Consider the following 24484-nt stretch of genomic DNA (forward strand, 5'->3'; position numbering starts at 1 on the left):
AGTTACCTGTGAAATGCCGCTTCTTCGGCAGTAGTACTTGGAATCAGATTTAGAGCTCAGCTTCCTTCATCCACTTGCTCTGAGAAGAAATGTTGGTCTGCGTTTGAAAGTGCTTTTATCTTTGTCTGCTTTGAATGAACAGGTTTTGATCTGAGATTAGTGGAGGGTTTAAGGTACTCTGCGTAGTGTGTTGGTTTCTTCTCTCGGCTCCCCCGCCCTCACCCATAGGTAGAAATCTTTGAAAAGAAAGAAGAAATAAAAATACATTTCCAGTAGCGTTTGTCATGGAGTTATAGAGTTGAAAGTAGTATAGCATTTACAGTCTCCCCCATCGCCTGTGGACACCTAGATTCTTTCCCCTTTCCTTTATTAATGATAAGATGAGAGCCAAGGATGGAAGTCAAGCCTCTCCCCACTCCTCATCCTTATTCCTATGTTTCTTCTTTCTGGATGCATTTTTTGTCTACGGTTCCTCTTTCCAAGTTTACTGCCACACTGGTGTCCCTCTTAAGCAGGGTGACCAGATAACCACAAAGGAGTACAAGGCATCACAAAATGTAGGACATTCAGGAACATGTTGGACATTGTAAAACAAAGGCTAAAACACTAATATACATATAAATTTTGGTTTATTTACAGCTGTAAATGCTTTATTTACAGCTCTTGTGTGCTTCCAAGTAATTTACGACTTGGCAACCCTAAGGCGAACCTATCATAGGATTAACTTGGGAAGATTTGCTCAGAGGTTTGTCATTGCCTTCCTTTGAGGCTGAGAAAGTGTGACTTGCCTAAGGCCACCCATTGGGTTTCATGATCAAGCTGGGAATTGAACCTTGATCTCCAGAGTCTAATGCTCAAACCACTACTCCATGCTGGCTCAACCATATTTATATGTACTCAACCATATTTTTCTGAAGTTCATCTTCACTAAAATGCCTTGTTGGGTACCAATATACTTATAGAACTTTGAGCAAGACAAAGGCTTAAAATTCTACTTTTCTACATTACAACAAATTATTGACTGAATCTACATTTAAATTACAGTGGACCCTTGGTATCCACTGGGATTTGGTTCCAGACCTCTCGTGGATACCAAAATCCGTGAATATTCAAGTCACATTAAATGCAATGGGTAGTAAAATGGTGTCCCTTATATAAAATGGCAAAATCAAGGTTTTCATTTTAGAATGTGGATGTTTGAATCTGTGGAATAAAAAAATCCATGGATCTGGAGGGATGACTATATTCTTTTTATTATTTCATTGTGTTGAAATGAAGGGGGAAATATTTCAAAATTTGCATTGTGTCCTCAAGCAGCCCATTTCTAACATGTTTGCTATCCCTTTCTCCTCCCAGAAACAAATGCCTGCAGCTCTGGGGGCAAATCCTTTGTGCTGCTGCTCCTAGGAAAAAAGAACTTTAGAAGGATCCATCCTCTGCCCTTATTTGCAGCAGGGACAGGCTGTAGACCAATTTATTGGAAGGGGAATAGAAAACATAGTGTTACTCAGTGGGTGTCATGGGCGTGTTACAGACCGCCCAGAATGGGTGGTCTCGCGCCGCTGCCGATTGCTCCACGAGGGAGCCGCACCAGCCAAACTGCGCGGCTCCCTCGCGGAGCAAAAAGAAGCCGCAAAATGGCACTTCTTTCCGCGGCGTGGCTATGACACCGCGAGGCGCCAATGGCGCACTCACAGCGTCATATGCACTGTGCGATGTGAGGACTCAGCGCGTCCGCTACGTAAAGATGGCGGCCCCCGTGTAGAACGGGCGCTGCCATTTTGTACGGACTCGGTCCATATTAGGGTTAGGGGCGTCCGGAAGGGGCGCCCCTTTCTAACCCTAATACGGACCCAGTCCGTACTATAGGCTCGTTTGTAACGGGCCTTATTTATGCATAAAATGGGGGACATTTTGAAATTCCTTCTGGACAGAAGGTTGAAATGGAGGACATGTTCTGGTAAAGGCAGACATCTGGTCACCTTGCTTTCCTGGGATAGCTAGTTCTCCAGGGTACTGGAGTCCAGAAGTGAATGTGGGGAGGGCTTGTGATGAGAACCACTGTTGACCATGCTGGGTTTTTTGAGGCAAATAGGTCTGGTAGTTGTCGTCCAAAAGGTAACATCTCTAGGCACTAATCCTCTTTGCATATCCTCCCACACTGAGGCCTGGACCATCAACAACAGAACAATACACAGATTATGACACAGGGTCACACAGTATATATATATACACCCAGCTCTTTTTTATGCCAGCATTCTCTGAAGATGACAGCCACAGATGCTGGTGAAACGTCAGGAATAAACTCTAATAGAACATGCCCACATAGCCTGAAAAAAATCACCAAAAACTATGGACACTGGCCATGAAAGCCTTCAACTTCACTCTCTAGGCTGTGTTTGAAGCTTTCTTGCTACAGCCCTGTGGAGTCAGAGATGAGGGACAGGATCTCTCAGCGGCAGGCAGCAGTAGCGATGATGGGTGAGATCTCACTCCAAGACAATATGAACCCAAGCTCAAGTTCAAACACTCCTGGGCTGACCTTGAATGAAACATATGGCATTTCAGACTGGGGGAATTGGAAATGATGGATCTCTCCTTAACAAGAACAAAATACCCCTCCCTCTGTAGTATTGTTTTTGATTCTATCTGCAACAGCTGTGGATGGCAGTTCACTAGGCACAAGCATGGCCCATGGGCAGAGGTTAAACTGTCTGCTCCTAGATTCTCTCCTACACAGGTACCTGGGTGCAAAATCAAGCAACCTGCTTTTGGCATCTCTCTCTTTCCCTTTGCGACTTCTCTCAGCATCCCCTTGCTTTTGAATCCATAGGAAGCAGACGTGTTGCCCTTTGAACACCTGGCAGGGGGATGGCTAGAGATTAGGCAGGCAGAAGTGGTATGCAAAACGGATTAGCTCCGCTAAAATTTCACTTTCTTCTAAAAGGCTGCTTGGTTGCAGGAACAACAGGAAGAAATAAACCTTTTTTTTCTTTAATGAATCATTTCTTGCTAGGCTGGGGGAGGAATCCATGGAGTTAGTGGATGCTTGCTTTCTTGGTTGAAAAAAAAACCTCGTGTGGCAGGTGGAACCAAAGAGTTCCTGGCCTGATCTCTTGATGTCCCTCCCACTATGATTTCAGCCCATGCCTTCAGTTAAAGAATTTTTTGTGTTCAGAAGTGTGATGAGACTAAGAAAGAGCCTGGTTAAATCTTATAGAAAAGACTGGGAATATGTTGCTGAAGGAATCCCATAACTTATTCTAATATTTTATTAAGTAGCTCATGATGAGACCCAGCCTGGTCTAGTGGTTCGAGTGTTGGACTGTGACTCTGGAGACCAGGGCTTAATTACCTGCTTGGCCATGAAACTCACTGGGTAACCTTGGGAAAGTCACATATTCTCAGCCTCAAGGGAAGGCCATGGCAAACCTCCTTTGAACAACTCTTGCCAAAAAAATCCCCATGATAGGTTCACCTTAGGGTCATCGTAAGTCGGAAACGACTTGAAGGCATACAACACACACAATCTACAAAACATCTCAGACCACAGTCTGACCGCAACAGGTAGGTCAGATCATCTCTGACAACTCCTGGAGGCCAGGGCTAGGAATTTATAGATAAGCAGCTCAATGCAGCTGCTACTTGATCAACTCTTGTCACCTCATTTATGGCTTCAGAGGTAATGACTTGCAGTGGAGGCAGACAGCACAGAGGCAGGCTGTATTGACTGCCGCCCACCATTGCTGTAGACTGCACAAGCAACTGGGGAAGTCAGGGCAGCTTCAGAGCCAAAATACTTTGGGGGCAGCCCAGAGTATTCTGGTCAGTGCACACCCACCCATTGTCTTTCAAATGCTGTTACCTCCCATCACTGGTCAGAGAGAGAATGGCAAAAGAAGCTAGCAGGCTGGATGGCCAGTGCCTCTGAGAGGCATCATTGCATTCTCATGGTGAACAACCATCAAGAAATCACCTCCATGAATTTGACTTTTACTGTCTAACCTAAGCTGTTTAACCTGATGTGCCTCCAAGGTCTGCTCTTCAATGTTGCAACTAAGTACCAGTTACTAGCAACAACAGCAAGTGAAGACTGTTGTTCCCCAGAGACCTTTGATGAGACCACAATGCAAATGGACCTTTCCCCAGGATTGTAGGATGGAGTTATTGAAGGTAGTTGTGGAAGATGAGTGCGGACGAGGATTTCTGAGGATACCAGACCCAGTGTTCTGTTTGGTCTTTCTAAACAGAGTGTAGGCCTGCCTGCCACTTGACTTTTAAATGCAGTGATTTATGAAACCTAAGCAGTCCTGATTATAGTTCTTAAACTAATTATAGATGTCCTTGCTGGAGTCTGCAGTTTCTTTCTATTTGGATGAATAATGTGTTTATTAATCTTTAGGCTTTATCATGTGGTGAATTTTTGTGAACAGAAGTCATGGAGGGAGGAACCAGAGTTTTGCCTTGAGTATCTCGGCACGTATGTTGAACTGTAAAATAGCAGCCAAAAAGGAAGAGAGGTGCCAGACACACCATCTGACGTAACGGAAAAGCTGGCCGGGCATTGCTCCAGAAGAGCTTGTTTGGTAGCATTGGAGCTGAGCTCTCTATTCTTAGGGAGAAAGGAAAGGAAAGAGAGATAGACTCATAGAGTTGGAAAAGGGCCCATGTTCTGAGTCCAACACCCTTGACAATGCAAAAAATCCAGCTAAAGAATCCCCAGAAGATTTCCACCTCTCCAGGTGATGGGGTCCATTGGTGAACAGCTGTCTACTGCCTTACTATCAAGAAGATTCTTCTAGTGTACAACTGAAATCCTTTATCCTGTAACTTCAAATCACTAGACCTGTTTTTTTGGTCTGGGACAGCAGGCAACAAACCTGTCTCCTCCTCTCTGTGACAGCCCTTTAGATATTTAAGGAGGACAATCATGTACTCCCTCAGTCTTCTCTTCACCAGGCTGAACATGCCCAGCTCTCTCAGCTTTTCCTTGTCAGTTTTGTTCTCCACACCTTTTATTCTTGTTAGCCTTCTCTGAACCTCTTCCAACTTGGCTATATCCTTCAATCTCTTGGCCCTTTGAGTGGGCAACTTGGGTGGGGGCTGCCATAACTGCACAGTAACAGCTCTTGTATTAAGACAGAGGTGACAATTGTGTGGCTCTCTGGATAGTGTTGAACTGCCACTACCAGCAACCCTAGCCAGTCTAGCCAATGCTGAAGAATGCTGGAAATAGTAGTTCAGCAGTGTCAAGAGGCACATGCGATTCCCACTCCTGGGTTAAAAACACACAGCAGCTGGAGTATGTGCAAGACAACCAGAGTTACAGTTTAGATGCGTCTTTGGTATCTCCATTGGGAGAGAGCAAAGTGCATTCCTAACTTACTCCAAGAACAAGAATGGAAGAGTAATGCTTACAGCCTAAGTACCAACGAACATATATAGCTGGGTTGACCACTGGAAACAGTTTCTGTCCATTTTTTGCAGGAGAGGTTTAGCTCCTGTCAGTCCAGAAGCTTCTTTGACTAGCAATTTTTTTTTAATTGATGGGTGAAATGCCAGTAAAATATATATAAGAGAAATAACATATTACACTTAAATTTGTTGTAAGTTGCTATTTGATTGTCTTGCTTTCTCTCCACTCCTTTCTTTTTCGTTTGTCCTTTGGCCCTTTTGTGCCATTCCTATATGTTATTTTTGCAAACAGCTGGAAATGCAATTTGTATGTTGGGGAAACTCAACACCAGTTGATGATTGGGTTCATTAAATTGCAAACACCCCGTTTCCTTAAAGTGGAATATACCTTGTATTGAATCAACTCTTAAAAAAACTCACACACACTCTCATGGTTTCATTTTGCTGGCAAGCTGGAAGCCACCACGGGCAATGTATTACTTGGAGTTGCCTGGCACTGAGTCCATTAGTTCTAGTAATTGAGTTCCAGCAGAATATATGGTGCAAGTTTGTTCTCCGCTGATTTTTTTTGTAAGAAAAGAATTATTTTGAACCTTAGCAACTCTATGGGAAGTGGCGGCTCCAGGACAAAGGTGGTTGTAAAATACCAGCCTTCTTATAGTAGACAATAAAATAACTTCACTGAAGACTAATCCATCAGCGCCTTTGTTACCCATTTAATACTAGAGATGTGTAAAAAGTACTAATTTCAGTTTTGCTCTTTGTCACCATTTGGTTTGCTAGACATTAGTTAACTTAATGGTAACTTTCCTTTGAGAGCCAGCGTGGTGCAGTGGTTTGATCGTTGGACTATGACTATGGGTTCGACTCTCCATTCAGCCATGGAAATTCACTGGGTGAACTTGGACAAATCACTGTCTCTCCCCCTCAGAGGATATAGCAAAGGCAAACCTTTCCTGAACAAATCTTGCCAAGAAAACCTGTAGTAGACTTGCCTTAGGTCATCATAAGTTGAAAATGACTTCAAGGCACACAAAAACAGTATCTTTTCCCACTTTGATCTAACATTTTCCTCCTAACTAGTTTGATCATTTGTCTGGACTGAAAGTAACGTATTACGGTGTCATGTCTAATGAAATAAGCAATCCTTGCTTCGTTTGAGAGAGCATAAAAAGCTGAAGCTGAACCTTAATAATAAGCAGAAAGCTACCAGCCACTAAGGATACCTAGTTTGCTTTCACAAAGCTCCAAGTTAAAGTCACAAGGGTTGCTCTTGGCAACTTTCTGCAGAAAGCATGCTGCTACTTTTAATGGATGTTGAAGTACAGAGCCGTCGTACTTTTTCGATTTAATTACATGGCCCATTAAAATGAGCTGCTGATCTATCAAAATGAAATATCGTTGAGAAGACCTAGTGCTTTATTTTCTTACCTTTTCAATGGTGGGTTAGTCCTACTTGACACGAGTTAGAAATTTCCATGAGAAAGCCAGAATGACATATAGTGGAGGACCAGACAACTGTGATGTGAGCTGAAAGACAGACATAATCTGAAACTTTGATGTGTTTTAAAACATGGGGCCTTGAGATGCCTTATTTTGAGTTAAAATAGTAGCTGTCCATGTAACTCTTCTCACTTGAATTTCTTCTTTTTGTCTACGGCAGACGGTCCCCAAACCCATAGCGTTGGAGCCATGTTTTGGCAACAAAGCAGCAGTTCTGTCAGTATTTGTGAGGTTGCCAAGAGGCCTGGGAGGAATCCCTCCACCGGGGCAATCAGGTAAGCAACCACTTATCCTTTCTGCAGCCACAACGTTGTGAGTTCGATCCCAGGGGCTCCGAGGTTGACTCAGCCTTCCATCCTTTTGTAGGTCAGTGAAATGAGTACACTGGGGGCAATTGGCTTACACATTGTAAGCTGCGTAGGGAGTGCTAGTTCACTAATCAGTGGTATTGAAATGTAAATACTATTACTATCCTTTCACAGTCCTCAAGTGCATAAGAGATCACATTACCTTTTTTCTCTTGACCCCCTCTATCGATCCCTTGGCTAATTCTTTGCTAATTTCATTCCTAAAGGAAACAAGTAATGTTAGCAAATTTCTTTCCACCATGAGAAAGTCTTCAAAAACTGTACTATGTGCAGTTCAAAACTTATTCTACCCAAATTTCACATGCTAATTCTTCTCTGGGGAGGAGCAGCATTTTTCTGTGCAGGAAGCAGCACTTTCTGGACAAAAAATAATATTCCTGCACAGAAAATGCTGCTTTATGAGCAGAAAATTCTCTGGTTGGGGACTTGTGTGCAAAATACTCACTTTTGTGTGTACCGTCCCCCCAGCATTTCTGTACAGGAAACAGCTTTTTTCATACAACATACTTCTGTTTAATTACATTGTTTTCTGGACAGAAAAGTTATTTTGTTCGCACAAAACATAATATTTCTGTCCGGCTGTATTATTTTCTGCACAGAAAATGTTATTTTCTTTACAAAATGCCATGTATACATTTTGTAATGAATAAGTCTCAAACCTGAAAAAAGCTGCACTTGGAGGCACTTGGTGCCACAGTTTGCCCACCCCTGTGCTAGAGTCATACAGCTGATGTATACTATAAACTTGGACATTTCTTCTTGGTACAGAGGAGCTTCTTTTGGAATGTGTACTTCTACACACTTACACTTGTCCCTCCACATTTGCTGGGGTTAGGGACACAAGACCCCCATGAGTATGGAAAAACCACAAATAACAAATACAAAACACTATGTTTTTGCCTGAGAGAACATCTCTTTAGGAATCTCTAGGTCCTCCAGGGCAACTCTGTGGTCAACATCTGCCGGACATTGACCATAGAAATGCACTGGAGGAGCTACAGATGCCTAGTGGATTGCTCTCGCTAGGAATCCCTAGTGCCTTCAGTGTGACTTTTGGTTAAAGTTGACCACAGAGTTGTGCTGGAGGACCTAGATATTCCTAGAGAGAACATATTAATAAAATCCATGAATAATCAACTCCGCAAAAGTCAAAGCTGCAAATGTGGAGGGATGAATGCACTCCATAAGCAACTGTGTCTAGTACATGTAGTGTCTCTTCCCATATCATTGGTGATGTTAAAGTACCTTTCAGGTTATGGAGATATTTTCCTGTGTTCTGCAGTAGTTATGTTTCTTGAGGGGAAAGAAGTAATTGCAACAATTCTAGGGATGAACATGTTACTTGCAAACAACATCATTAGCTGGGTGGCGGTGGGCAACTGTGCCGGGGGGCATTTTGTGTCTCCCCCCCCACACACATGTTGTACCATTGTGATGCACCAGAAGTTATACCACATCACTCCCAGGCACCATTTTCAGTAGGCTTAGGGCTGGAGGGACAGGATTTGTGAAAGAAGGCAAACTGCCACAGCTGTGTACAGTTTTGGTACTGTGGGGGCAGTAAATCTTCCCCCTAAATATTGTAGGTGAGATTGAAGGGACACAGAATAAGTTTTAGGGTCTTACCTTCCCCATCCCTGGAATGTGATCATTTTTTGGATAAGGCCAGGCCAGGACTGTCAACCTATCAGCTGAAGGATACTGTCCCCAAGAACTATAAAGGCCATGCTGAGCATCTCATTCTAGTGTCATATTTTCACCTGATCAAGGACAGGTCGGGGGGAAGGTCAGTTCTTCCTCAGCACTGAGCTTTGTCTCTGGAAAAAAGTAAATGGGTAGTTTTTGTCAAGGTTGCATTTCCATAGGTGGGGTTACCCCATATTGAAGGTACACAACTTTAGTTCTTCCTATTGGAAGCAAACACTACAGCTGTTCTGCACATGAGGACAGTGCTGTGTTTCTAGAAATGTTCTGTCCCTCTTCAGTCAGTGACAATGTTTGGTCCAGCTTCAGTTGCTGGGAGACACCATGTTCATCTAAGAGAGGTGCAAGCAAAAAGACCAAGGTATGTAAACTGGGACATGGCAAATCTCTTTCTAACCAGTCTGATTTTGCAGGATGTTTGGGAGCAGAGTGTCATTCAGGTGTGATTTCTTGCCCTTTCTTCCTTTTGTGACCCCCTACTTTTTCTCTTGCTCCAGGTCTTGCGGTAGCCAGTGCTTTGGTGGACATTTCACAACAAATGCCTATTGCCTACAAAGAGAAATCGGGAGCGGTACGAAATCGCAAACAGCAACCTCCAGCCCAGCCTGGGACCTGTATTTGATGCATGGACATCAGAACTGCCTCTTTAGGGTTTTAAAACAAGGGATTACCTGGGAGGAGTAAGAGGAGGACAAAAAACAAAACAAAACAACAAAAAACCCTTGCAAGGTTCATGCTGCAAAGGAGACCTTGAAGCACCGGGAGCATCTTGCCCTTCCTCTTGGCAGTGGAACCATCTTTGTTGGCTTTTTTGACATCTGCTGCATCACAGACTTGTCACTCCCATTGTCTCATACGACTCCATTTGTTTTTTAAGATTGCTCTCCCTTTTTCCAGTTAAAGGCCATTCATTGCAAGTCTGTCAAGCATCCGTCTCTACCACTGAAGGTTGGCATTAGTAGGAACAAGCCCTGAGAAGATGAAAAGTTCTCGGCTTTTAGACGCGGAAAATGCTTTGGGGTACTTGAGATCTCTCGCTCCCCCAAGTTGTATAAGAAAAGATGCAGCACATAAATATAATGTTCTGCCCTCAGCAATTTAAACCCCAGGACTGAAGGAGAAGCTAACTCTATTTTCCACAGGAACCTGACGTTATAAACATTGTATTTATTTCTGTCTTATTTAGAGCTCTCTTCCAAACATGAAGCATGCATTGGGCTGGGGTTATGATTTCAGCTCTGTTATCATTGCATCTGACTACATTACCTTCCGAGATGAATTACTTGGATACCATATATCTGGCTTCACCTAAAAATCCTTGTCCTTTTGTTGTGAAAGGCATATAGGCACAGGTATCCCAAGATTTTCAATATATCTAGGAAGTGAGATTGATGGCAGAGTTCAGTCCTTACATAACTTCATTCCTTTTTTACCTTGGGCAGTGCATGGCCTTCATTTTTGCTACGTCCATCAGCCAGAGAAGAACATAAAAGATGCTGGCCTATTTTAGGTTGATGGAGCAGAGTTGAGATCAGGAGAGGCATGGAATCTGGTAGCAGGGCTGTCTTATTGTCAGTTGACACTGTGTGTCTGCTTCCATTCAGGGTCGCTGTTGCATTGATGCTTCCCATTTCGGAATCCCACCCTCCCCACTACCATTTTCTTTTACTCCTCCACTTAAGGAGTCCCAGTCCCAGCCACTGGGAGAAGGATACTTTCTGCATTATACAGGGTGATGTACTCCTGGTAGTGGCTCAGAGTCTTGTTGACTGGTTAGTTTGTTTTCAAATGCCAATCAATAATTCCATTCATTAGGATCATGTAGATCAGTTCTCTGCAATGTCAGGGTGTTAATTTCCTCCAAAAGAGACTAACAGATGCAGATGTGGTGCTTTACTTTCTGCTTGTGTCCTGAATAGAATATTAACTGCTCCTGAGCTACAAAGCAGCCTTCCTCTTTAGCCTTTGGTGGCCCTTTGGTGATCCAGCCTTGGATGCCAATGGGAACCTAGGAACACCACCATTTTCTTTGGTAAATCCTGGAAACTGCCGCACTGTGCATGGTGTACTGAGATGAGCAAAAAAGACTGGCTTTTATTAGCAGGCAGCAACAGGAACCTTGAGGATAGCAAGACATGTCAGCTTGGCATTTATTGTTGCTCCAAAGAGAGCAAGGGTTGCAGAACTGATATGTGTTTGAAGTTGCTGTTAAGTCAGGTTTCACGTGCTCTTAACACCTGTTAAGTTTCCTCTGCAAAACGTCCATATCTGTGCTTGGAAGAAAGCAAGACAGTTTCCAAAAAGGGGCAGGAAATGCCACACTTCACAAATGAATGGCTGATGACTGTCTGGCAGTATATGCCACCCCATTCCACCACCCAGGTCTCGCTTGCTGGTTAGTTCAAGTCAGAATCATCCTGCAGTTGCACTTGCTTGATCTGATCAATAGCAAGCACTACAGTTTCCTGCAAAGGCATCCCCCTCTCATGGTGGTCTTGCTTCCACCCCACTAACTAGGATCTGATGCTACATAAACTACAGGAGCCCATGAGTAGTCCTCTGCAGATCAGGGCAGCAGTAGTCTTAGAGAACAAAACTGCCCATTGCACTGAGTATTGTATGCAGTTGCCATCCCAAGTGCCATGTTGGCATTACATTCTCTTCCACCAACTCCATGCCCTGGGAGTTTTTCCCCTGTGTGCTGGAGCATTGATGGAATATGCACAAGTGCTCCTTGGAGTAAGTGCTCCTCATCTGATGGGTAGGGACAACTTGCCACAGAGATGCAGGGTTTTCTTTTTTTTTTGGGGGGGGGGTGTATTGAAATTATTGAGTATCATGTATACTTCTTGAAGCCAAGCCTTCTCCATCCAGTTTTAATTTTTGAATGCAGTAATGTATAATATTTGTCTTTCATGTGGGAAGGGAAGAATGGGGAAAACCAAGGAGTTAAAGTCCTTGGGGTGTGTTTGGGGGGAGGGAAGGTGTTGTGCCGCTGGAATTACCACGTCAGTTTCATCTCATTACAAATAAATTGTGAGTGACCAAAGGTCTCTCATTTTGGATTTCTTGACTAGAATTGTGAATGAACCTTCTACCTGTTGAACCCCACAGAACTGGAGCAAATGTATGAATTAAAGTAGCATCTCATTGGATTTTTTCCACCTTCAACACCCTGATTTGTTTCCTTGAAGCTGCACCTAAATCAGATTGTCCTCGGAAAGCTGAGGGGAGATATGGTGGGCAGGGTATTTGTCTTATGGAAGGCACTGATTTAATTCAGTTACCCTGTAAAGAGTTGGCCACTTTTTCCCTGGTATTCAGTGTTAACCCTGGTGCTCGAAATCCCAATCCTTGTGCTAGAGGGACTGGTTCAGGCAAGGATGCTGCCAAAGTAGGGAATGAGGCCAGCGACCAGCTGTCTACTGCGCCCTTTTCTGGGCTGGCAGCTGGTCCAGGAGCCCAGATTTGGGGAGGGAGTGTGGGGTCCCCATCTGGTAACTCTCCTCTGAAACCCTTCCCTCTCCACCAATACCATTTTCCTTTGGGGACAGAGGAAGATGGGGGACTGGGAAAGGGTTTAAGATGTCTCTCCCCCCCTGCCCGCTTCCCTCTCACCTTAGACAGAATCAAAAAGACAGAATTAATCTGGCCATTGAACCCATAAAAAGCTGAAACCATGAAAGGGATGTGTGTTTCTGGAAGGGCTTCAATTCAGAGGGCCTTGAGTGTCTGTTTACTCTCCCGAGCCCAGAAACTGCCTCCCAGTTGATGAAAGAGGAGGCTCTCCTCGTACCTCCCAGCCAAATAATTTCATCCCCATCTTCAAAGGTCACTTTGTCAGCCCTGGCGGTTGGGACCGAAGCTTGGCCAAACCAACAAATGGATGCTGCTGAGCCAGCATGCTGACATAAACAATGAATGGTATTTTGATAAGTTTCTCAGAGAAGTAAAAAGGTTTTTTTAAAAAAACCTTATCCCTTATCTTTAACAGAATTATATGCCGATAAAAGAAGAAAAAGATAACAGTACCTTTGTACGTAAGTCTTAACAGCGTGCAGAATGTCAGGAGGTTTATTGTATCTATAAAGCAGAGGGAGGGGAAGGGAATATAATGTATTTTTGGGTGCATTTTTAAGACGACGCCAGAGCATTGTCTTTAACAACTTGTGCAAATGCTGAGCGTGGATGCTGCAGAGCTTTTAAGCTGTCAACCTCTTTAAACACCTGATAGGCTGTGATGCGGAGACGGAGGGCCCACCCCACAGGAACTGCGTGCTTGACTTCATAGTGTCTGCGTGTCGGAGATCTCTCTCTTGCACAAGTAAGCCACCTTAGTCAGTGACATTTGCCTGTCTGTTGGGGGGAGAAGGAGAAAACATTGAAATAGACATGTCCCTCCAAAGATCTTTGTGTTGGATGAAATGCACCAGCCTGTTTGTTTTGCAGAAACTCTTTCCCCATGAAGGATGGGATGCTACATTTACAGAGGAGAGATTTGGGAATCTGAATTTTGGGGTATGTGTGTAAGGTTTTGGATCCCACTAAGCTGGAGATGAGTGGATACAGTCAGCCCTTCTTATAGACGAATTTTTTATACAAGCATTTGAAAATGGTTTGAAAATGCTCAAAAAAGTATAAATTTCAAATATCAAACCTTGATTTCCCATTTTTATAAGGGACACCATTTTGCTATGTCATTATATTTAATGGCACCTGAGCATCCACGGATTTTGTTATTCATGGGGGATCTTGGAACCAAACCCCAGCGTATAACAAGGGTCCAATTGTTTTAGTTCCCCCAAATTTCTCCCTTCAGTTACACATTTGTTTGGATGAGTTTGCTCTGGATTACTACAATTACTAGCCAGTGCTTTTTAAATTTTTAAACCAGGGGAGGTGTATCTCTGGTGATGCCTCCAGCGTGCCCCTTAGACCCTTAAGGCAAAAATACATTATGTTGTGAAGGCTCAAGTGTCTATGCTCTCTGCCTGATGTCTCAGATTTCCCCCCTTCTTCCTGAATCTTCTCCATGAATAATGTACCCAACGGTGGCGAATTGCAAATGTTCAAAAGAATGACAGGCTGTGAAAACACCTCTTGACAGGTACCTGTTTCCTTCTAGTTACCATGCACACTGTATTAAAAAAAATTCCCCCACAGAGTCTGTTGATGTGTGAGAATATATTCAGTTGGTTTCTAGTATACTTTTAAAATTGCTGTCGGGCTTCGACAAAAGCCATGCTCAGTAAAGACCTTGGCTGCTAGTGTTGTGGCAAAGGGCCTGGGCTAGCAGATCAGGAATCTAATTTCGCTGTTACTAATCAATATGTGGTTTTAGGCAAGTCCGCATCAAAAACCATTCCCTCAGCACCAACCCCCCTCTATAATTTGGGAATTGTTCTGACTTACCTTACAGGGTCATTGCAAATTTTTCTGAGATTGTGTGTGGCATGTTACAAAGCATTTGAAAGTGCTTTATATTACCCTGAATGCACCCAAGCTCATTGAATTTATGGAACTATGCAGGGTCAGGTCTGGTTAGTACTTGGATGGAAGACCGTCGAGGAATCCCATAGTCCCAAACGGAAGGGCTAAAGATATCATGCTCATAACATTGAGGAATCATTGCAGCCAGTACAAATATTGAGGGTCCGACTCGGTAGTTCCCATGTACATATTTTCAAAAGGGAGTTTGCCTCGCCACCGCCGTCATGAGGCTGCTGTTGAAAGTAAGAAAGAGGTCCAAGTGCTTTTGGCGTTCCTCCTCCCCAGTCCTCACAGAAAACAGCTTTCTCGACTCTTGCCTCATTCTTGTAAATAAACATAAACAGAGCTGTTGGGTGAAACTGATTTCTTTCCACTTAACGGCTGTAATCCGAACCCCGCTGTGATCCTGCCTTAGCGACGGCAGCAGCTTTCTGGTCCCTTGGTTGGAATGGCAACCGGGTGTTCATGCTGCAACATGATGTTCCTGGTTGTGGAACTGCCTGCCCAGATCTGTGGGTGGGTTGGAACCAATAGGCGACCCTGTGGAAACGGAGTATCTTGAGTCCTGTTTCCCAAAGACAGGGAGGAATATCTTTTGTATGTCAAGAGTCCAGAAGCATGTCTGTGTCTATCCAAAGAAAACCATAATTCTGTAATTGAGGTCTTAAACAACAGGCCAACGCTGAATGTTTATTGAAACACCTCCTTTTCATGGGAAGCGTCATGGGTCATCACAGTGGGCAAAAGATTTGCCTGCTGGATCAAACAGGGTCTGTCTAGTGCTGGGAGTAGTCTCCTCAAAAACCAGGTGCAGAGGCAACAGCATTCCTCAATATCTCCATCCCCACAGCAATATTAAGAGAGGGGGGACCTGAATTATTATTATATTATTTTAATTTTCTTATATCCCGCCTTTCTCCCAACATAGGGACTCAGTGCACAAGGTCCATTGGAAGCCACCAACCCTGCTGGTGGACATGGCCATATCTACTACTGCTTCTGAGCCTGCTCTTTCCCCACTTCCCAATCCTGTTGAAAGAAGCTGGATTTGAGTCGGTCATCATTACAAAAATTCTCATTCCATGCTTTCAGTGGCTGACGTTCATTTTCTTTGTGGATTGTCTCCTTTGAGTACAGCCCAATTCTCTAACTCTTTCTCTCTATAGTCAGCATAGCAGCCCTGCCATCTGGAAACAGGAGGCTAAAATTGCGCTGGTTCTCATCTTACTCTTCCTTGGTCAAGCTTCAAATGTATTGGCCAGTAGCCATGGCAGAGGATGGAATAAGGGTGCCATTGGGTTGGGAAAGGCGGTTGTATGGATTCGGGTAGCACTGGTTGCCTTGTCATTTGGAAATAAATTTAAGAGGAAGAAATTGTTTTCTTTTTCTTGGTTTCTTTGCCTTCCTTCTCCTTCCTTCTTTCCTTCCTTGTTCCCTGGAAAACTTACCTAAAAAGAAATTTGCATTCATAGAATGAGCTGTCCTCCCCGGCTTTTTTGGCGTCTTCCAGATTGGGAATGCTTTGACACTTGATTTTGGTTCCTTCACATTGGAAATCGGCTCCGCTACTCAAACCAGGTTGGGGGAAGCTTAAGTGAAATGTGTCCTGGTGTGTTAAATAATGTGGGTCCATTAAATTGGGAGGGAAGGGAGGAGGGACCCAAATTATTCTGAAATTTGTGCACAAAGCATTCTTTTTTCTCCAGAACTCTTGCATTAATTTTCTCCTTTGAAATCTTTTTTTGGGGGAGATTTCTTCACCCCACTGTTCTCTCTCTCTTTTTTTAAAGCATTCTTCTGTATTTTGGACCTGAGCTTAGTTTTGTTCATATGTATAATTTAGCTTTTATTGCATTCATATGTAAATAACGAGTAAGTATTGTAAAGTATTTCATTGCTGGGGGTGGTATAAAAATACACATTTTAGGGCTGCTGGTTTTTTGGTATTTTTTTGTATTGTAAAAAAGAAAATGAAATAAAAAATAATAACCGCTAATTTAAAAAGCCAGAACAAAGCGATGAAGACATGCATTTAAAACAACCAATGTGAACTCTCTGTATATAAATAAAAGTACATAAATAACGAAGAACCTCCCCCTCCCTCTCCTTCTGGAATAAAAAGTAGAAGGATCTGGTTTAAAACGGGATGGTCCCCTTTGTGTTCATGTTTGGCATTTAAAACACAGGGCTGGGATTGAAAGCGTGCAAGTGTTGGGTGCATCCGCACTGCAGAATTAATACAGTTTGACACAGCTTCAACTACCATGGCTCAATACTATGGAATTCTGGGATTAGTAGCTTTGTGAGATACCGAGCCTTCTCTGTCAAAGAGTTCTGGTGCCACAGCAAACTGCGAATCCCAGGCTTCCATAGGATGGCGCCATGACAATTAAAGCAGTGCCAAACTGTGTTAATTCTGCAGTGCGGACAAGACCATAGTCCAATATTCCAAACAAAAAATGTGGCAAAAATGCCATCATGACCCCAGAGGGCATTTTGAGGCATGGGAAGCAAAACCGTTTTTGCAACCCCCATTTTTCTCTTAATTCATGGGGGGCCCTGTCGAAACCTCAGGACATCTCTGAGGGCCACATGTTGCCCACATGGTTCACTTGGCTCTCCCCAGTCATCCCATAACCATGGTGCCACAGCAGACAAAGCCTTCGCTCACATGCTCCTCCTCACTGCTGTTGGTGAGCCACGTGTCCCATCAAGCCATCATGGGGGTGAAGGTCCAGCAACACTGAAATGGAGGACTGTCTCATTTCCAAGGAGGACCTGTGGTCACCATATTGGCTCTTTGTGGCCCCAAGATGAGAGGAACACCACTTGCTTGGCACTTTCACACCACTTTAACCACCATGGCTCAATGCTATGGAATCCTGGGGTTTGCAGTTTGGTGGGACTCCAGAGCTTCCAAGAAGGAAGGCAACTGTAAATATCTTGCAAAACTCTAAATCCCAGCATTCCCTAGCATTGAGCCATGGCAGTTAAAAGTGGTGTCAAACTGCATTATTCCTGCCAAGCAGATGCAGCCATTGTTGTTGTTGTTGTTGTGTGCCTTCAAATCATTTCCAGTTTACGGTGTGGGGTTATCATGGGGTTTCCTTGGCAAGTTTTTTCAGAAGGGATTTGCCATTCCCTTCCTCTGAGGCTGAGAGAGGCAGACTTGCCCCAGGTCATTCAGTGGGTTTTCATGGCCAGGCCAGGAATCAAACCCTGGTCTTCAGTCCTAGTCCAATGCTCGAACCACTGTTCCATGCTGTTTCGTGGATGTAGCCTCAGCTATCTGCCACCGTCTGACTAACTAACTGGTTCTTACTGATGGAAAATGAAAGAGGAGACAGGTAGAAACCAGGCTGGGAGCTGAGCATAGTCTTATTATTTGGCGGGGGGAGGGGGGGCTGGGGAGCTATAGAGCGATTGCCCTTTTAACTCCGTCTTTTGACTCTGTCTCGAGTTCCTCGCCTGATTTCGGTGGATAATTTACCAAATGCGGCAGAGAGATTAGTCTCTCGCCATTAATCTTTCCCCCTTATGGCATTCAGGCATGCATTAACTCCTTTGGTGGAACTGATCTGGGCTCCTATTAACAAATGGCTGCCTTTGACTTGGAGAGCTGAAGTCTGGATTTATTTCTCCTCCAACTTGGGCTGCTCTTTCTTGAGGGGTCACACTCCATTGCTTTGGCAGTAAAAGAGACCTTCTCTCTCCCCCCCCTTTAGATACTTATGAGTATTCCAGTTATCCTCTTAATGAGGAGAGAGGAAAATGATGAGCGGTTGGGGAATAGAGATAATGGCCCATTGTCTCAAACATTGCTTTAGCCCAAGCTATCTTTATTCCTCCATTCTCTCCAGGGCATTGTGGATCACCTGCATGGTAGATTTCCATCATTACCTGCAACAGCCTCTTGGGACCCTACTCCCACCTGTCGGTCTGCTTTTCTCATATCCTGTCTCATGTCTCTGCCCAGTTGCTATGCCCTCCAAGCGTTGGCCTACGACTCTGGAGACCAGGGTTCAAATCCCTGTCTGGCCATTGAAACCTACTGGGTGACCTTGGCTAAGTTACCGCACTCTCAGCCCCAGAAAATCCTGTGATAGATTTGCTATATGAAGAATCTAAATTAATTTTAAATGTAATACTTTCAGAATTTGGTATCCTTTGGGGGCAACATCTAAAATCTCTTCTGAAATCAATGCCAATGGTCTAATCTGCACTGCAGAATTAATGCAGTTTGACACCATTTTAAATGTCATGGCTCAATGCTGTGGAATTTTGGGATTTGTAGTTCGGTGAGATATTTATCCTTAAGTTGGAAATGACTTGAACACACAAATCAACAACAGCAACACCAAGAAAGACAGATTTCTGCTCCTTCCTCTCCTCTAGTGGCAACACTAGGGCTGGCATTGGTGTAGGTGGAAACCACATGAAATGATGTACATGTAAATACATTTAGGCTGTGTGTATGATATTGTAATTTAAAGGTATAATTTTTAATTTTGCTAGTTGTTTATATCACAACTATTGCTATTGCATTCAGTGATACACGGGAATTACAATTTATGAGTAACATTAGTACAGAAAACACTACTAAGGATTCTGTATGGTGGGGTATGGGTTCAAACATCGGACAGAAATAAGAAGGATAGGAATGGGAAGGGCAGCCATGAAAGAACTAGACAAGATCTTAAAGTGCAAATGTACATACAACTGAGCACTAAAGTGAGGATCATCCAAGCCATGGCATTTTCCATCACCATGTACAGATAAGAAAGCAGATAAAAAGAAAATCAATTCATTGAAGATGTGGTGCTGGAGAACAGTTCTGAGGATATCATGGATGGCCAACAAAAGACAAACAAATGGGTCCTAGAACAGATCCAGCTGGAAACCTCCCTGGAAGTCAAGATAACTAATCTGAGGCTGTCTTACTTTGACCACATCATGAGAAAGCCTGAGTCATTGGGAAAAAACAGTAATGCTAGGAAAGGTGGAGGGAAGCAGAAAGAGAGGAAGGCTGCATGCTAGATGGATTGACTCTTTTAAGGAGGTCATGGGCATGAATTTACAGGACCTAAGCAGGAGTCTTGGAGATGTCTTATCCACAGGGTCACCATGAGTTGGGATCGATTCGAAGGCGGTTAACAACAACAACAAAGTCAGTTCAGAGCTAGCATAGCTAGTTAAGCCAGCACCATCTCTTTCTTACCAGTGATGTGGATGGGGCTGCAAGAAAGGTATGGTCCCCGGGTCTCTTTCTGAACACTTAAAAAAGACAACAAAAGGTGGGAGTTCAATGGGGGTGACAGCATTTGTTCCAGAGTCTGGAAACCATGCCTTATGAGGAGAGACTAGTTCTGGCCACCTCAATTCAAAAAGGATGTTGAGAAACTGGAATGTGTCCTGAGGAGGGCCACCAATATGGTGAAGGGTCAAAAACCATGCCTTATGAAGGGAGACTTAGGGAGCTGGGTACGTTTAGTCTGGAGAAGAGATGGTTAAGAGATGATATGACTGCACTATTTAGATGTATGAAGGGACGCCATATTGAGGATGGAGCAAGCTTGTTTTTTGCTGCTCCAGAGAATGAGACACAGAGCAATGGAGTCAAACTGCAGGAAAAGAGATGCCACCTAAACATTACGAAGAACATCCTGATGGTAAGAGCTGTTCGACAGTGGAACACACTTCCTTGGAGATTGGTGGAGTCTCCTTCTTTGGAGGTCTGTAAACAGAGGCTGGATGGCCATCAGTCCGGGTTGCTTTGATTGAGAGTTCCTGCATGGCAGGGAGTTGGACTGGGTGGCCCTTGGGCTCCCTTCCAACTCTATGATTCTATGGGTCTAGTGATGCCACTTCCTTAAAGCTCTTCCAAGTAGTGAATGAAACCTTAGGCAAGGCGACCACTCTTTTTAGAATGGGGAGAAAAGTCCTGCAGTGCTCAATGCTTCCCTCTTCTCTCCGGCTCACAGAAGTAACTTCACAGCTCTGGTGTGTAGTCTCCTCTGCCCCCAGGCCAGACTAATGACTCCTTGGAGGGTATATGAATACTTCTCCAGTTGTAAGTGAGCCTTCTTGCCGGAGGCGTTTCTCCCTCCAAAGGAGCAGGAGGTAGCCCTGTTGTGGCGTCCCGAAATGAAGCCGTCACAATTATTGGCTATAATGAGGTCTTCTTTCTCTGTCAGGCCCGGCCTTGTTAAGCCAGGATGAGATTTCAGCTGGCACTGAAGCCCTGACAGGTTTCAAACACACCACCCACCCCAGAAAGAAATAATAATAAACTGGAGGAAGCAATCTTTCCACGTGGGTTCTCTCCTTTCCCCTCCCTGAATTTGCTCTTGTTTTAATGAGCTGTACTGGATTTCCTTCATTTGGTGCCAAGAATTGCTTTGAACTGTCTTTATGCCACAGCTAATTCTGTGCTTTTTTTCCCCTCTGCCTCAGGGCGAGCGTCATCTGTCTCGGTGTGAAGGTGGCAAGGACAACATTTTAATAACCATAAACAGGAGACGTGGCCACTTGTTTGAAGGCGCTGCTGCCGCTTGTCATACACAACGTGGAGCCCAGTCACAAAGCCCCAGGTTAGGCTTTGCTGTGATGGATTTGGGAAGACATTTCACCCCCTGCCCTGTCTGTGCCGGCTGACGATAGATGGATAGAGCGGCTTAATCTCCAGGCTCCAGGCCTGACACTGGGGGAAGGCGAGGGATTCGGATGCAGAACAAACCACCCTTTCCAAGGGCTTGAGCCTCCAGAGGCAGCAAATGTGTCTATTCAGAGGGAACAGACAATGAGGAGCCAGACTAATGTCTGAGTGCTACGCTCAGGATTCCAAAAGACCAAGAGTTTGGATCTTCACTTGGCCATGGAAACCCACTGGATGGTTTTGGGCAAGTCATTGGCAAAGTTTGCAATGGCAAACTTTGTCTGAGTAAATCATAGAATCACTGAGATTGTTGCCCTGCATGGCAAGGAGTTGGACTGAGTGGTTCTTGTGTTCTCTTCCGACTGGATGATTCTGAGAGACCACTAGGGCCACCCTGTCCAATCCCCTGCCATGCAGGAAGACACATTCAAAGGAAAAGAGATTCCACCTAAACATTAGGAAGAATGTCCTGATGGTAAAAGCTGTTTGACAGCAGAAGACGCTGCTGCCTCGGAAGGCGGTGGACTCTCCTTCTTTGGAGGTTTTTAAACAGAGGCTGGATGGCCATCTGCATACTTTGCTTATGTAGGGCAGAATGGGGTTGGACTGGATGGCCTTTGTGGTCTCTTCCAATTCTGTGATTCTGTAGTTCTATGGTTTCAGAGTTCCTGGCCCAGAAATTTTTGAGCTTTGATTCTAAACATCTTAGGGCTTTGATTCTTAAGTTTGATTCTAAACATCTCAAGGGTTGTTCATCCATGGATTCAACCATCCATGGCTTGCAAATATTCAAAAATAACATAAATTCCAAAAGTGAACTTTGATTTTGCCATTTCCCATAAGGGACACTATTTTACTATGCCACTGTATTTAATGGGATTCTTTCATTTTTCGTTTAGTCCCCCAAAGGATCCTTTCCCAGCTCTCCTTGGACCAGTCTCAGTCATTTCTTGGGTCTGCCTAGGAATGCGATGGTTCAGGCCGTCTCTCATTATCTTGGCTGAGGAGGTGATCTCTTCCAGCCACTTCTTTTTGCAGTGCGAAGCATTTGGAGCAAGTTGTGGATGATAAATGTACTGGAGGCAGAATAATGAAGCACCCTTAATTTCTGGGCCTCTTACCTGGCTCTTCTTTACAACCAGAAAGCTGGCAGGCAACACAAGTGTTAGTAAAGACAGTTCTTACTTTGGAAGAAATACGTTCTTCCCACCCCTCCTGAATCTTCTTGGAATTTTTCTTTTTGCAACAACAGCCTTGAGGGTGGGATTTGCTTAGATGTTTACAAGAGCAAGAACCAGTGATGCTGAAGACTAAACCTTGTAGCATCTGCATGCAAAGCAAAAGTTCTGCCTGCCCTGTTTTTAAGGGAGACAAACACCAGGAAACATACAGCTCCCACCCACAGAGACTGACCAGGGAAAAGCCAGTCCAGTCCCAAGGTGAGAGCAGTGTCTATAGAAGCAGAAGCAGAATCCAGACAGTCCAGAATCAAATGAAGCAAACAGTCCTTGGCTGAGTCCAAACCAGAGAAGGAAATGGCCAGGCAGATTCGTCCAAATTCAAGCCAGAGATAAAGAGATACAGTGGGTCCTTGATATCTGCTGGTCTTTGGGTCCAGGACACCAAAATCGGTGGATACTCAAGCCCCATTAGATACAATGGGATAGTAAAGTGGTGTCCTTTTCATAAAATAACAAAATCAAGGTTTATTTTTTGGAATTTTAAAAAAATATTTTCAAGCTATGGATGGTTAAATCCATGGATGGAGAATACGTGGATACAGAGGAATAACTCTGTGAAGGAAAGGATGTAAAAATGATTACCAGTAAGTGTTGGATTTGTTGTTTGCAGCATCAGGATAGCTTTGGTGGGGCTATTTGTTGCCAGCAGTAAATTATCCCAGCTGGCCTCATTCACTGGCCCAGTTTACCTCTAGTGGAGGAGAGTGTTTCTGGTATGTCTCTGGTCTTTGAGTTGGAGCTGTGGACCCATGACAGGCTGCAGACTGGTCTGTGTATCCTCCTCCAAATCTGCAGGTGCCACCTGGGAAGGACCAGACTCTGCTTCTGTCATAACAGGGCTGCTAATGTCATCTGGTTCCAACTGGGGATCAACATCCTGGTACTCCTCATCTACTTCTTCATCCAAGAAGGCCTCCTCCAGGTAAGGCATGAAATCACCACTGAGCTATCTTCCCAACATCCCTGTAGATCACCATGAATCTACCAAGGGGCTTTCTTCCATGGCAGACCACTTGCAACAGGTACATGTTTCCCCATGCTCTTCTCTTTGAGAACCTTTTCACCGATAGATGCTTGGGACCGATTCCCAGTACCTTTGGGCACTGTGTGCTGAGCTATGCATCCATCCTCTTGGCTTTGCTACATGCCAAGGCTGATGGCCGATAGCTGTTGTAGGAAACTGACTTTCTCTCCTCTACAGAGATTTTCAGAGGCAACATCTTGTGGGCACTGACTGGCCACTGTGTGAACAGGATCCAGGCCTTGACACAGAAGACCATGGGTGGAGAAAGCCTGTCCCCTGACTCCTACATTTCTGGCCTCTGGAGGACTCCCCCAGATTTTAAAAACAAGCTTGGAAGCACCTTGTGCCCAGAATTCACACAGAGACCCGAATCAGCTTGTTGTTGTTGCTAACTGCCTTCGAGTCAATCCCAACTCATGGTGGCCCTGTGGATGAGACATCTCCAAGACCCCTTGTCCTCCACTGCTCTGCTGAGGTCCTGTAAATCCATACCCATGACCTCCCTAATAAAGTCTATCTGTTTAGGGAGAAGTCTTCTTCTCCTTCTTCTTCCCTCCACCTTTCCACCAGACTCAACACTCAAGTTATAATCCAGACTTTAAAGGAGGTGATCAAGATACCAAATCTTATCCTCCTCATAACTTCAACGCTTTGGATATTTCATTTAAAATTGTCAAAACCTGGGGCAGATTCACCATCTCATGGACACGGATGTCCCCAGCAATTCCTGTTGGAAGCTCTGTGGCTTTCTGGGTCAAGCCCTTGCAGAGACATTGAGTGGGCAAGAGATGCAGGAGCCTCAGTGCCATTTGTTGGCTGCTGCTCAAGATGTTGCAAATTGGTGCCATGCTGTTCAGAAGAGAAAGTGGCTCAAGAGTGGGGCCACGGAGAGAGTCCTTCAGCTCTTGCTCATAAATCACCGGCCAAAAAAGCAACACACATGTGTGCTGTTCACACCCACAAGATCGCTTGCCGTTTCCGCTCCCATGTAAGACTGCCTGTAATAATTGACCTCCAAGTATCCAGTGGAGATGGGGCTGCCCTCTCCCATCTGCCAATGCTGCTCCTGCTATATCTGGGACAC

At 44.4% G+C, this 24484-nt stretch overlaps 1 protein-coding gene and 1 long non-coding RNA gene across 2 annotated transcripts in view; both read left to right on the forward strand.

Annotated features, from left to right (window-relative positions):
- Positions 1 to 16567, forward strand: part of ATRN (attractin) — a 212175-nt gene extending 195608 nt beyond the window's left edge. Inside the window, exons 28-29 of the mRNA XM_042466476.1 lie at positions 7079 to 7193; positions 9488 to 16567. Coding sequence (XP_042322410.1) covers positions 7079 to 7193; positions 9488 to 9612 — 240 coding nt within the window. The 3' untranslated portion in view covers positions 9613 to 16567. The remainder of the gene's footprint in view (positions 1 to 7078; positions 7194 to 9487) is intronic.
- Positions 16568 to 20942: 4375 nt separating this feature from the next.
- LOC121930461 lies at positions 20943 to 24042 on the forward strand. Its single transcript, XR_006103951.1, has 3 exons — positions 20943 to 21070; positions 23172 to 23298; positions 23578 to 24042. It is a non-coding gene; the product is annotated as an uncharacterized LOC121930461 (long non-coding RNA).
- Positions 24043 to 24484: the final 442 nt, after the last annotated feature.

This window comes from Sceloporus undulatus, chromosome 5 (genome assembly GCF_019175285.1).
Source record: "Sceloporus undulatus isolate JIND9_A2432 ecotype Alabama chromosome 5, SceUnd_v1.1, whole genome shotgun sequence".
In the NCBI taxonomy this organism is placed as follows: domain Eukaryota; kingdom Metazoa; phylum Chordata; class Lepidosauria; order Squamata; family Phrynosomatidae; genus Sceloporus; species Sceloporus undulatus.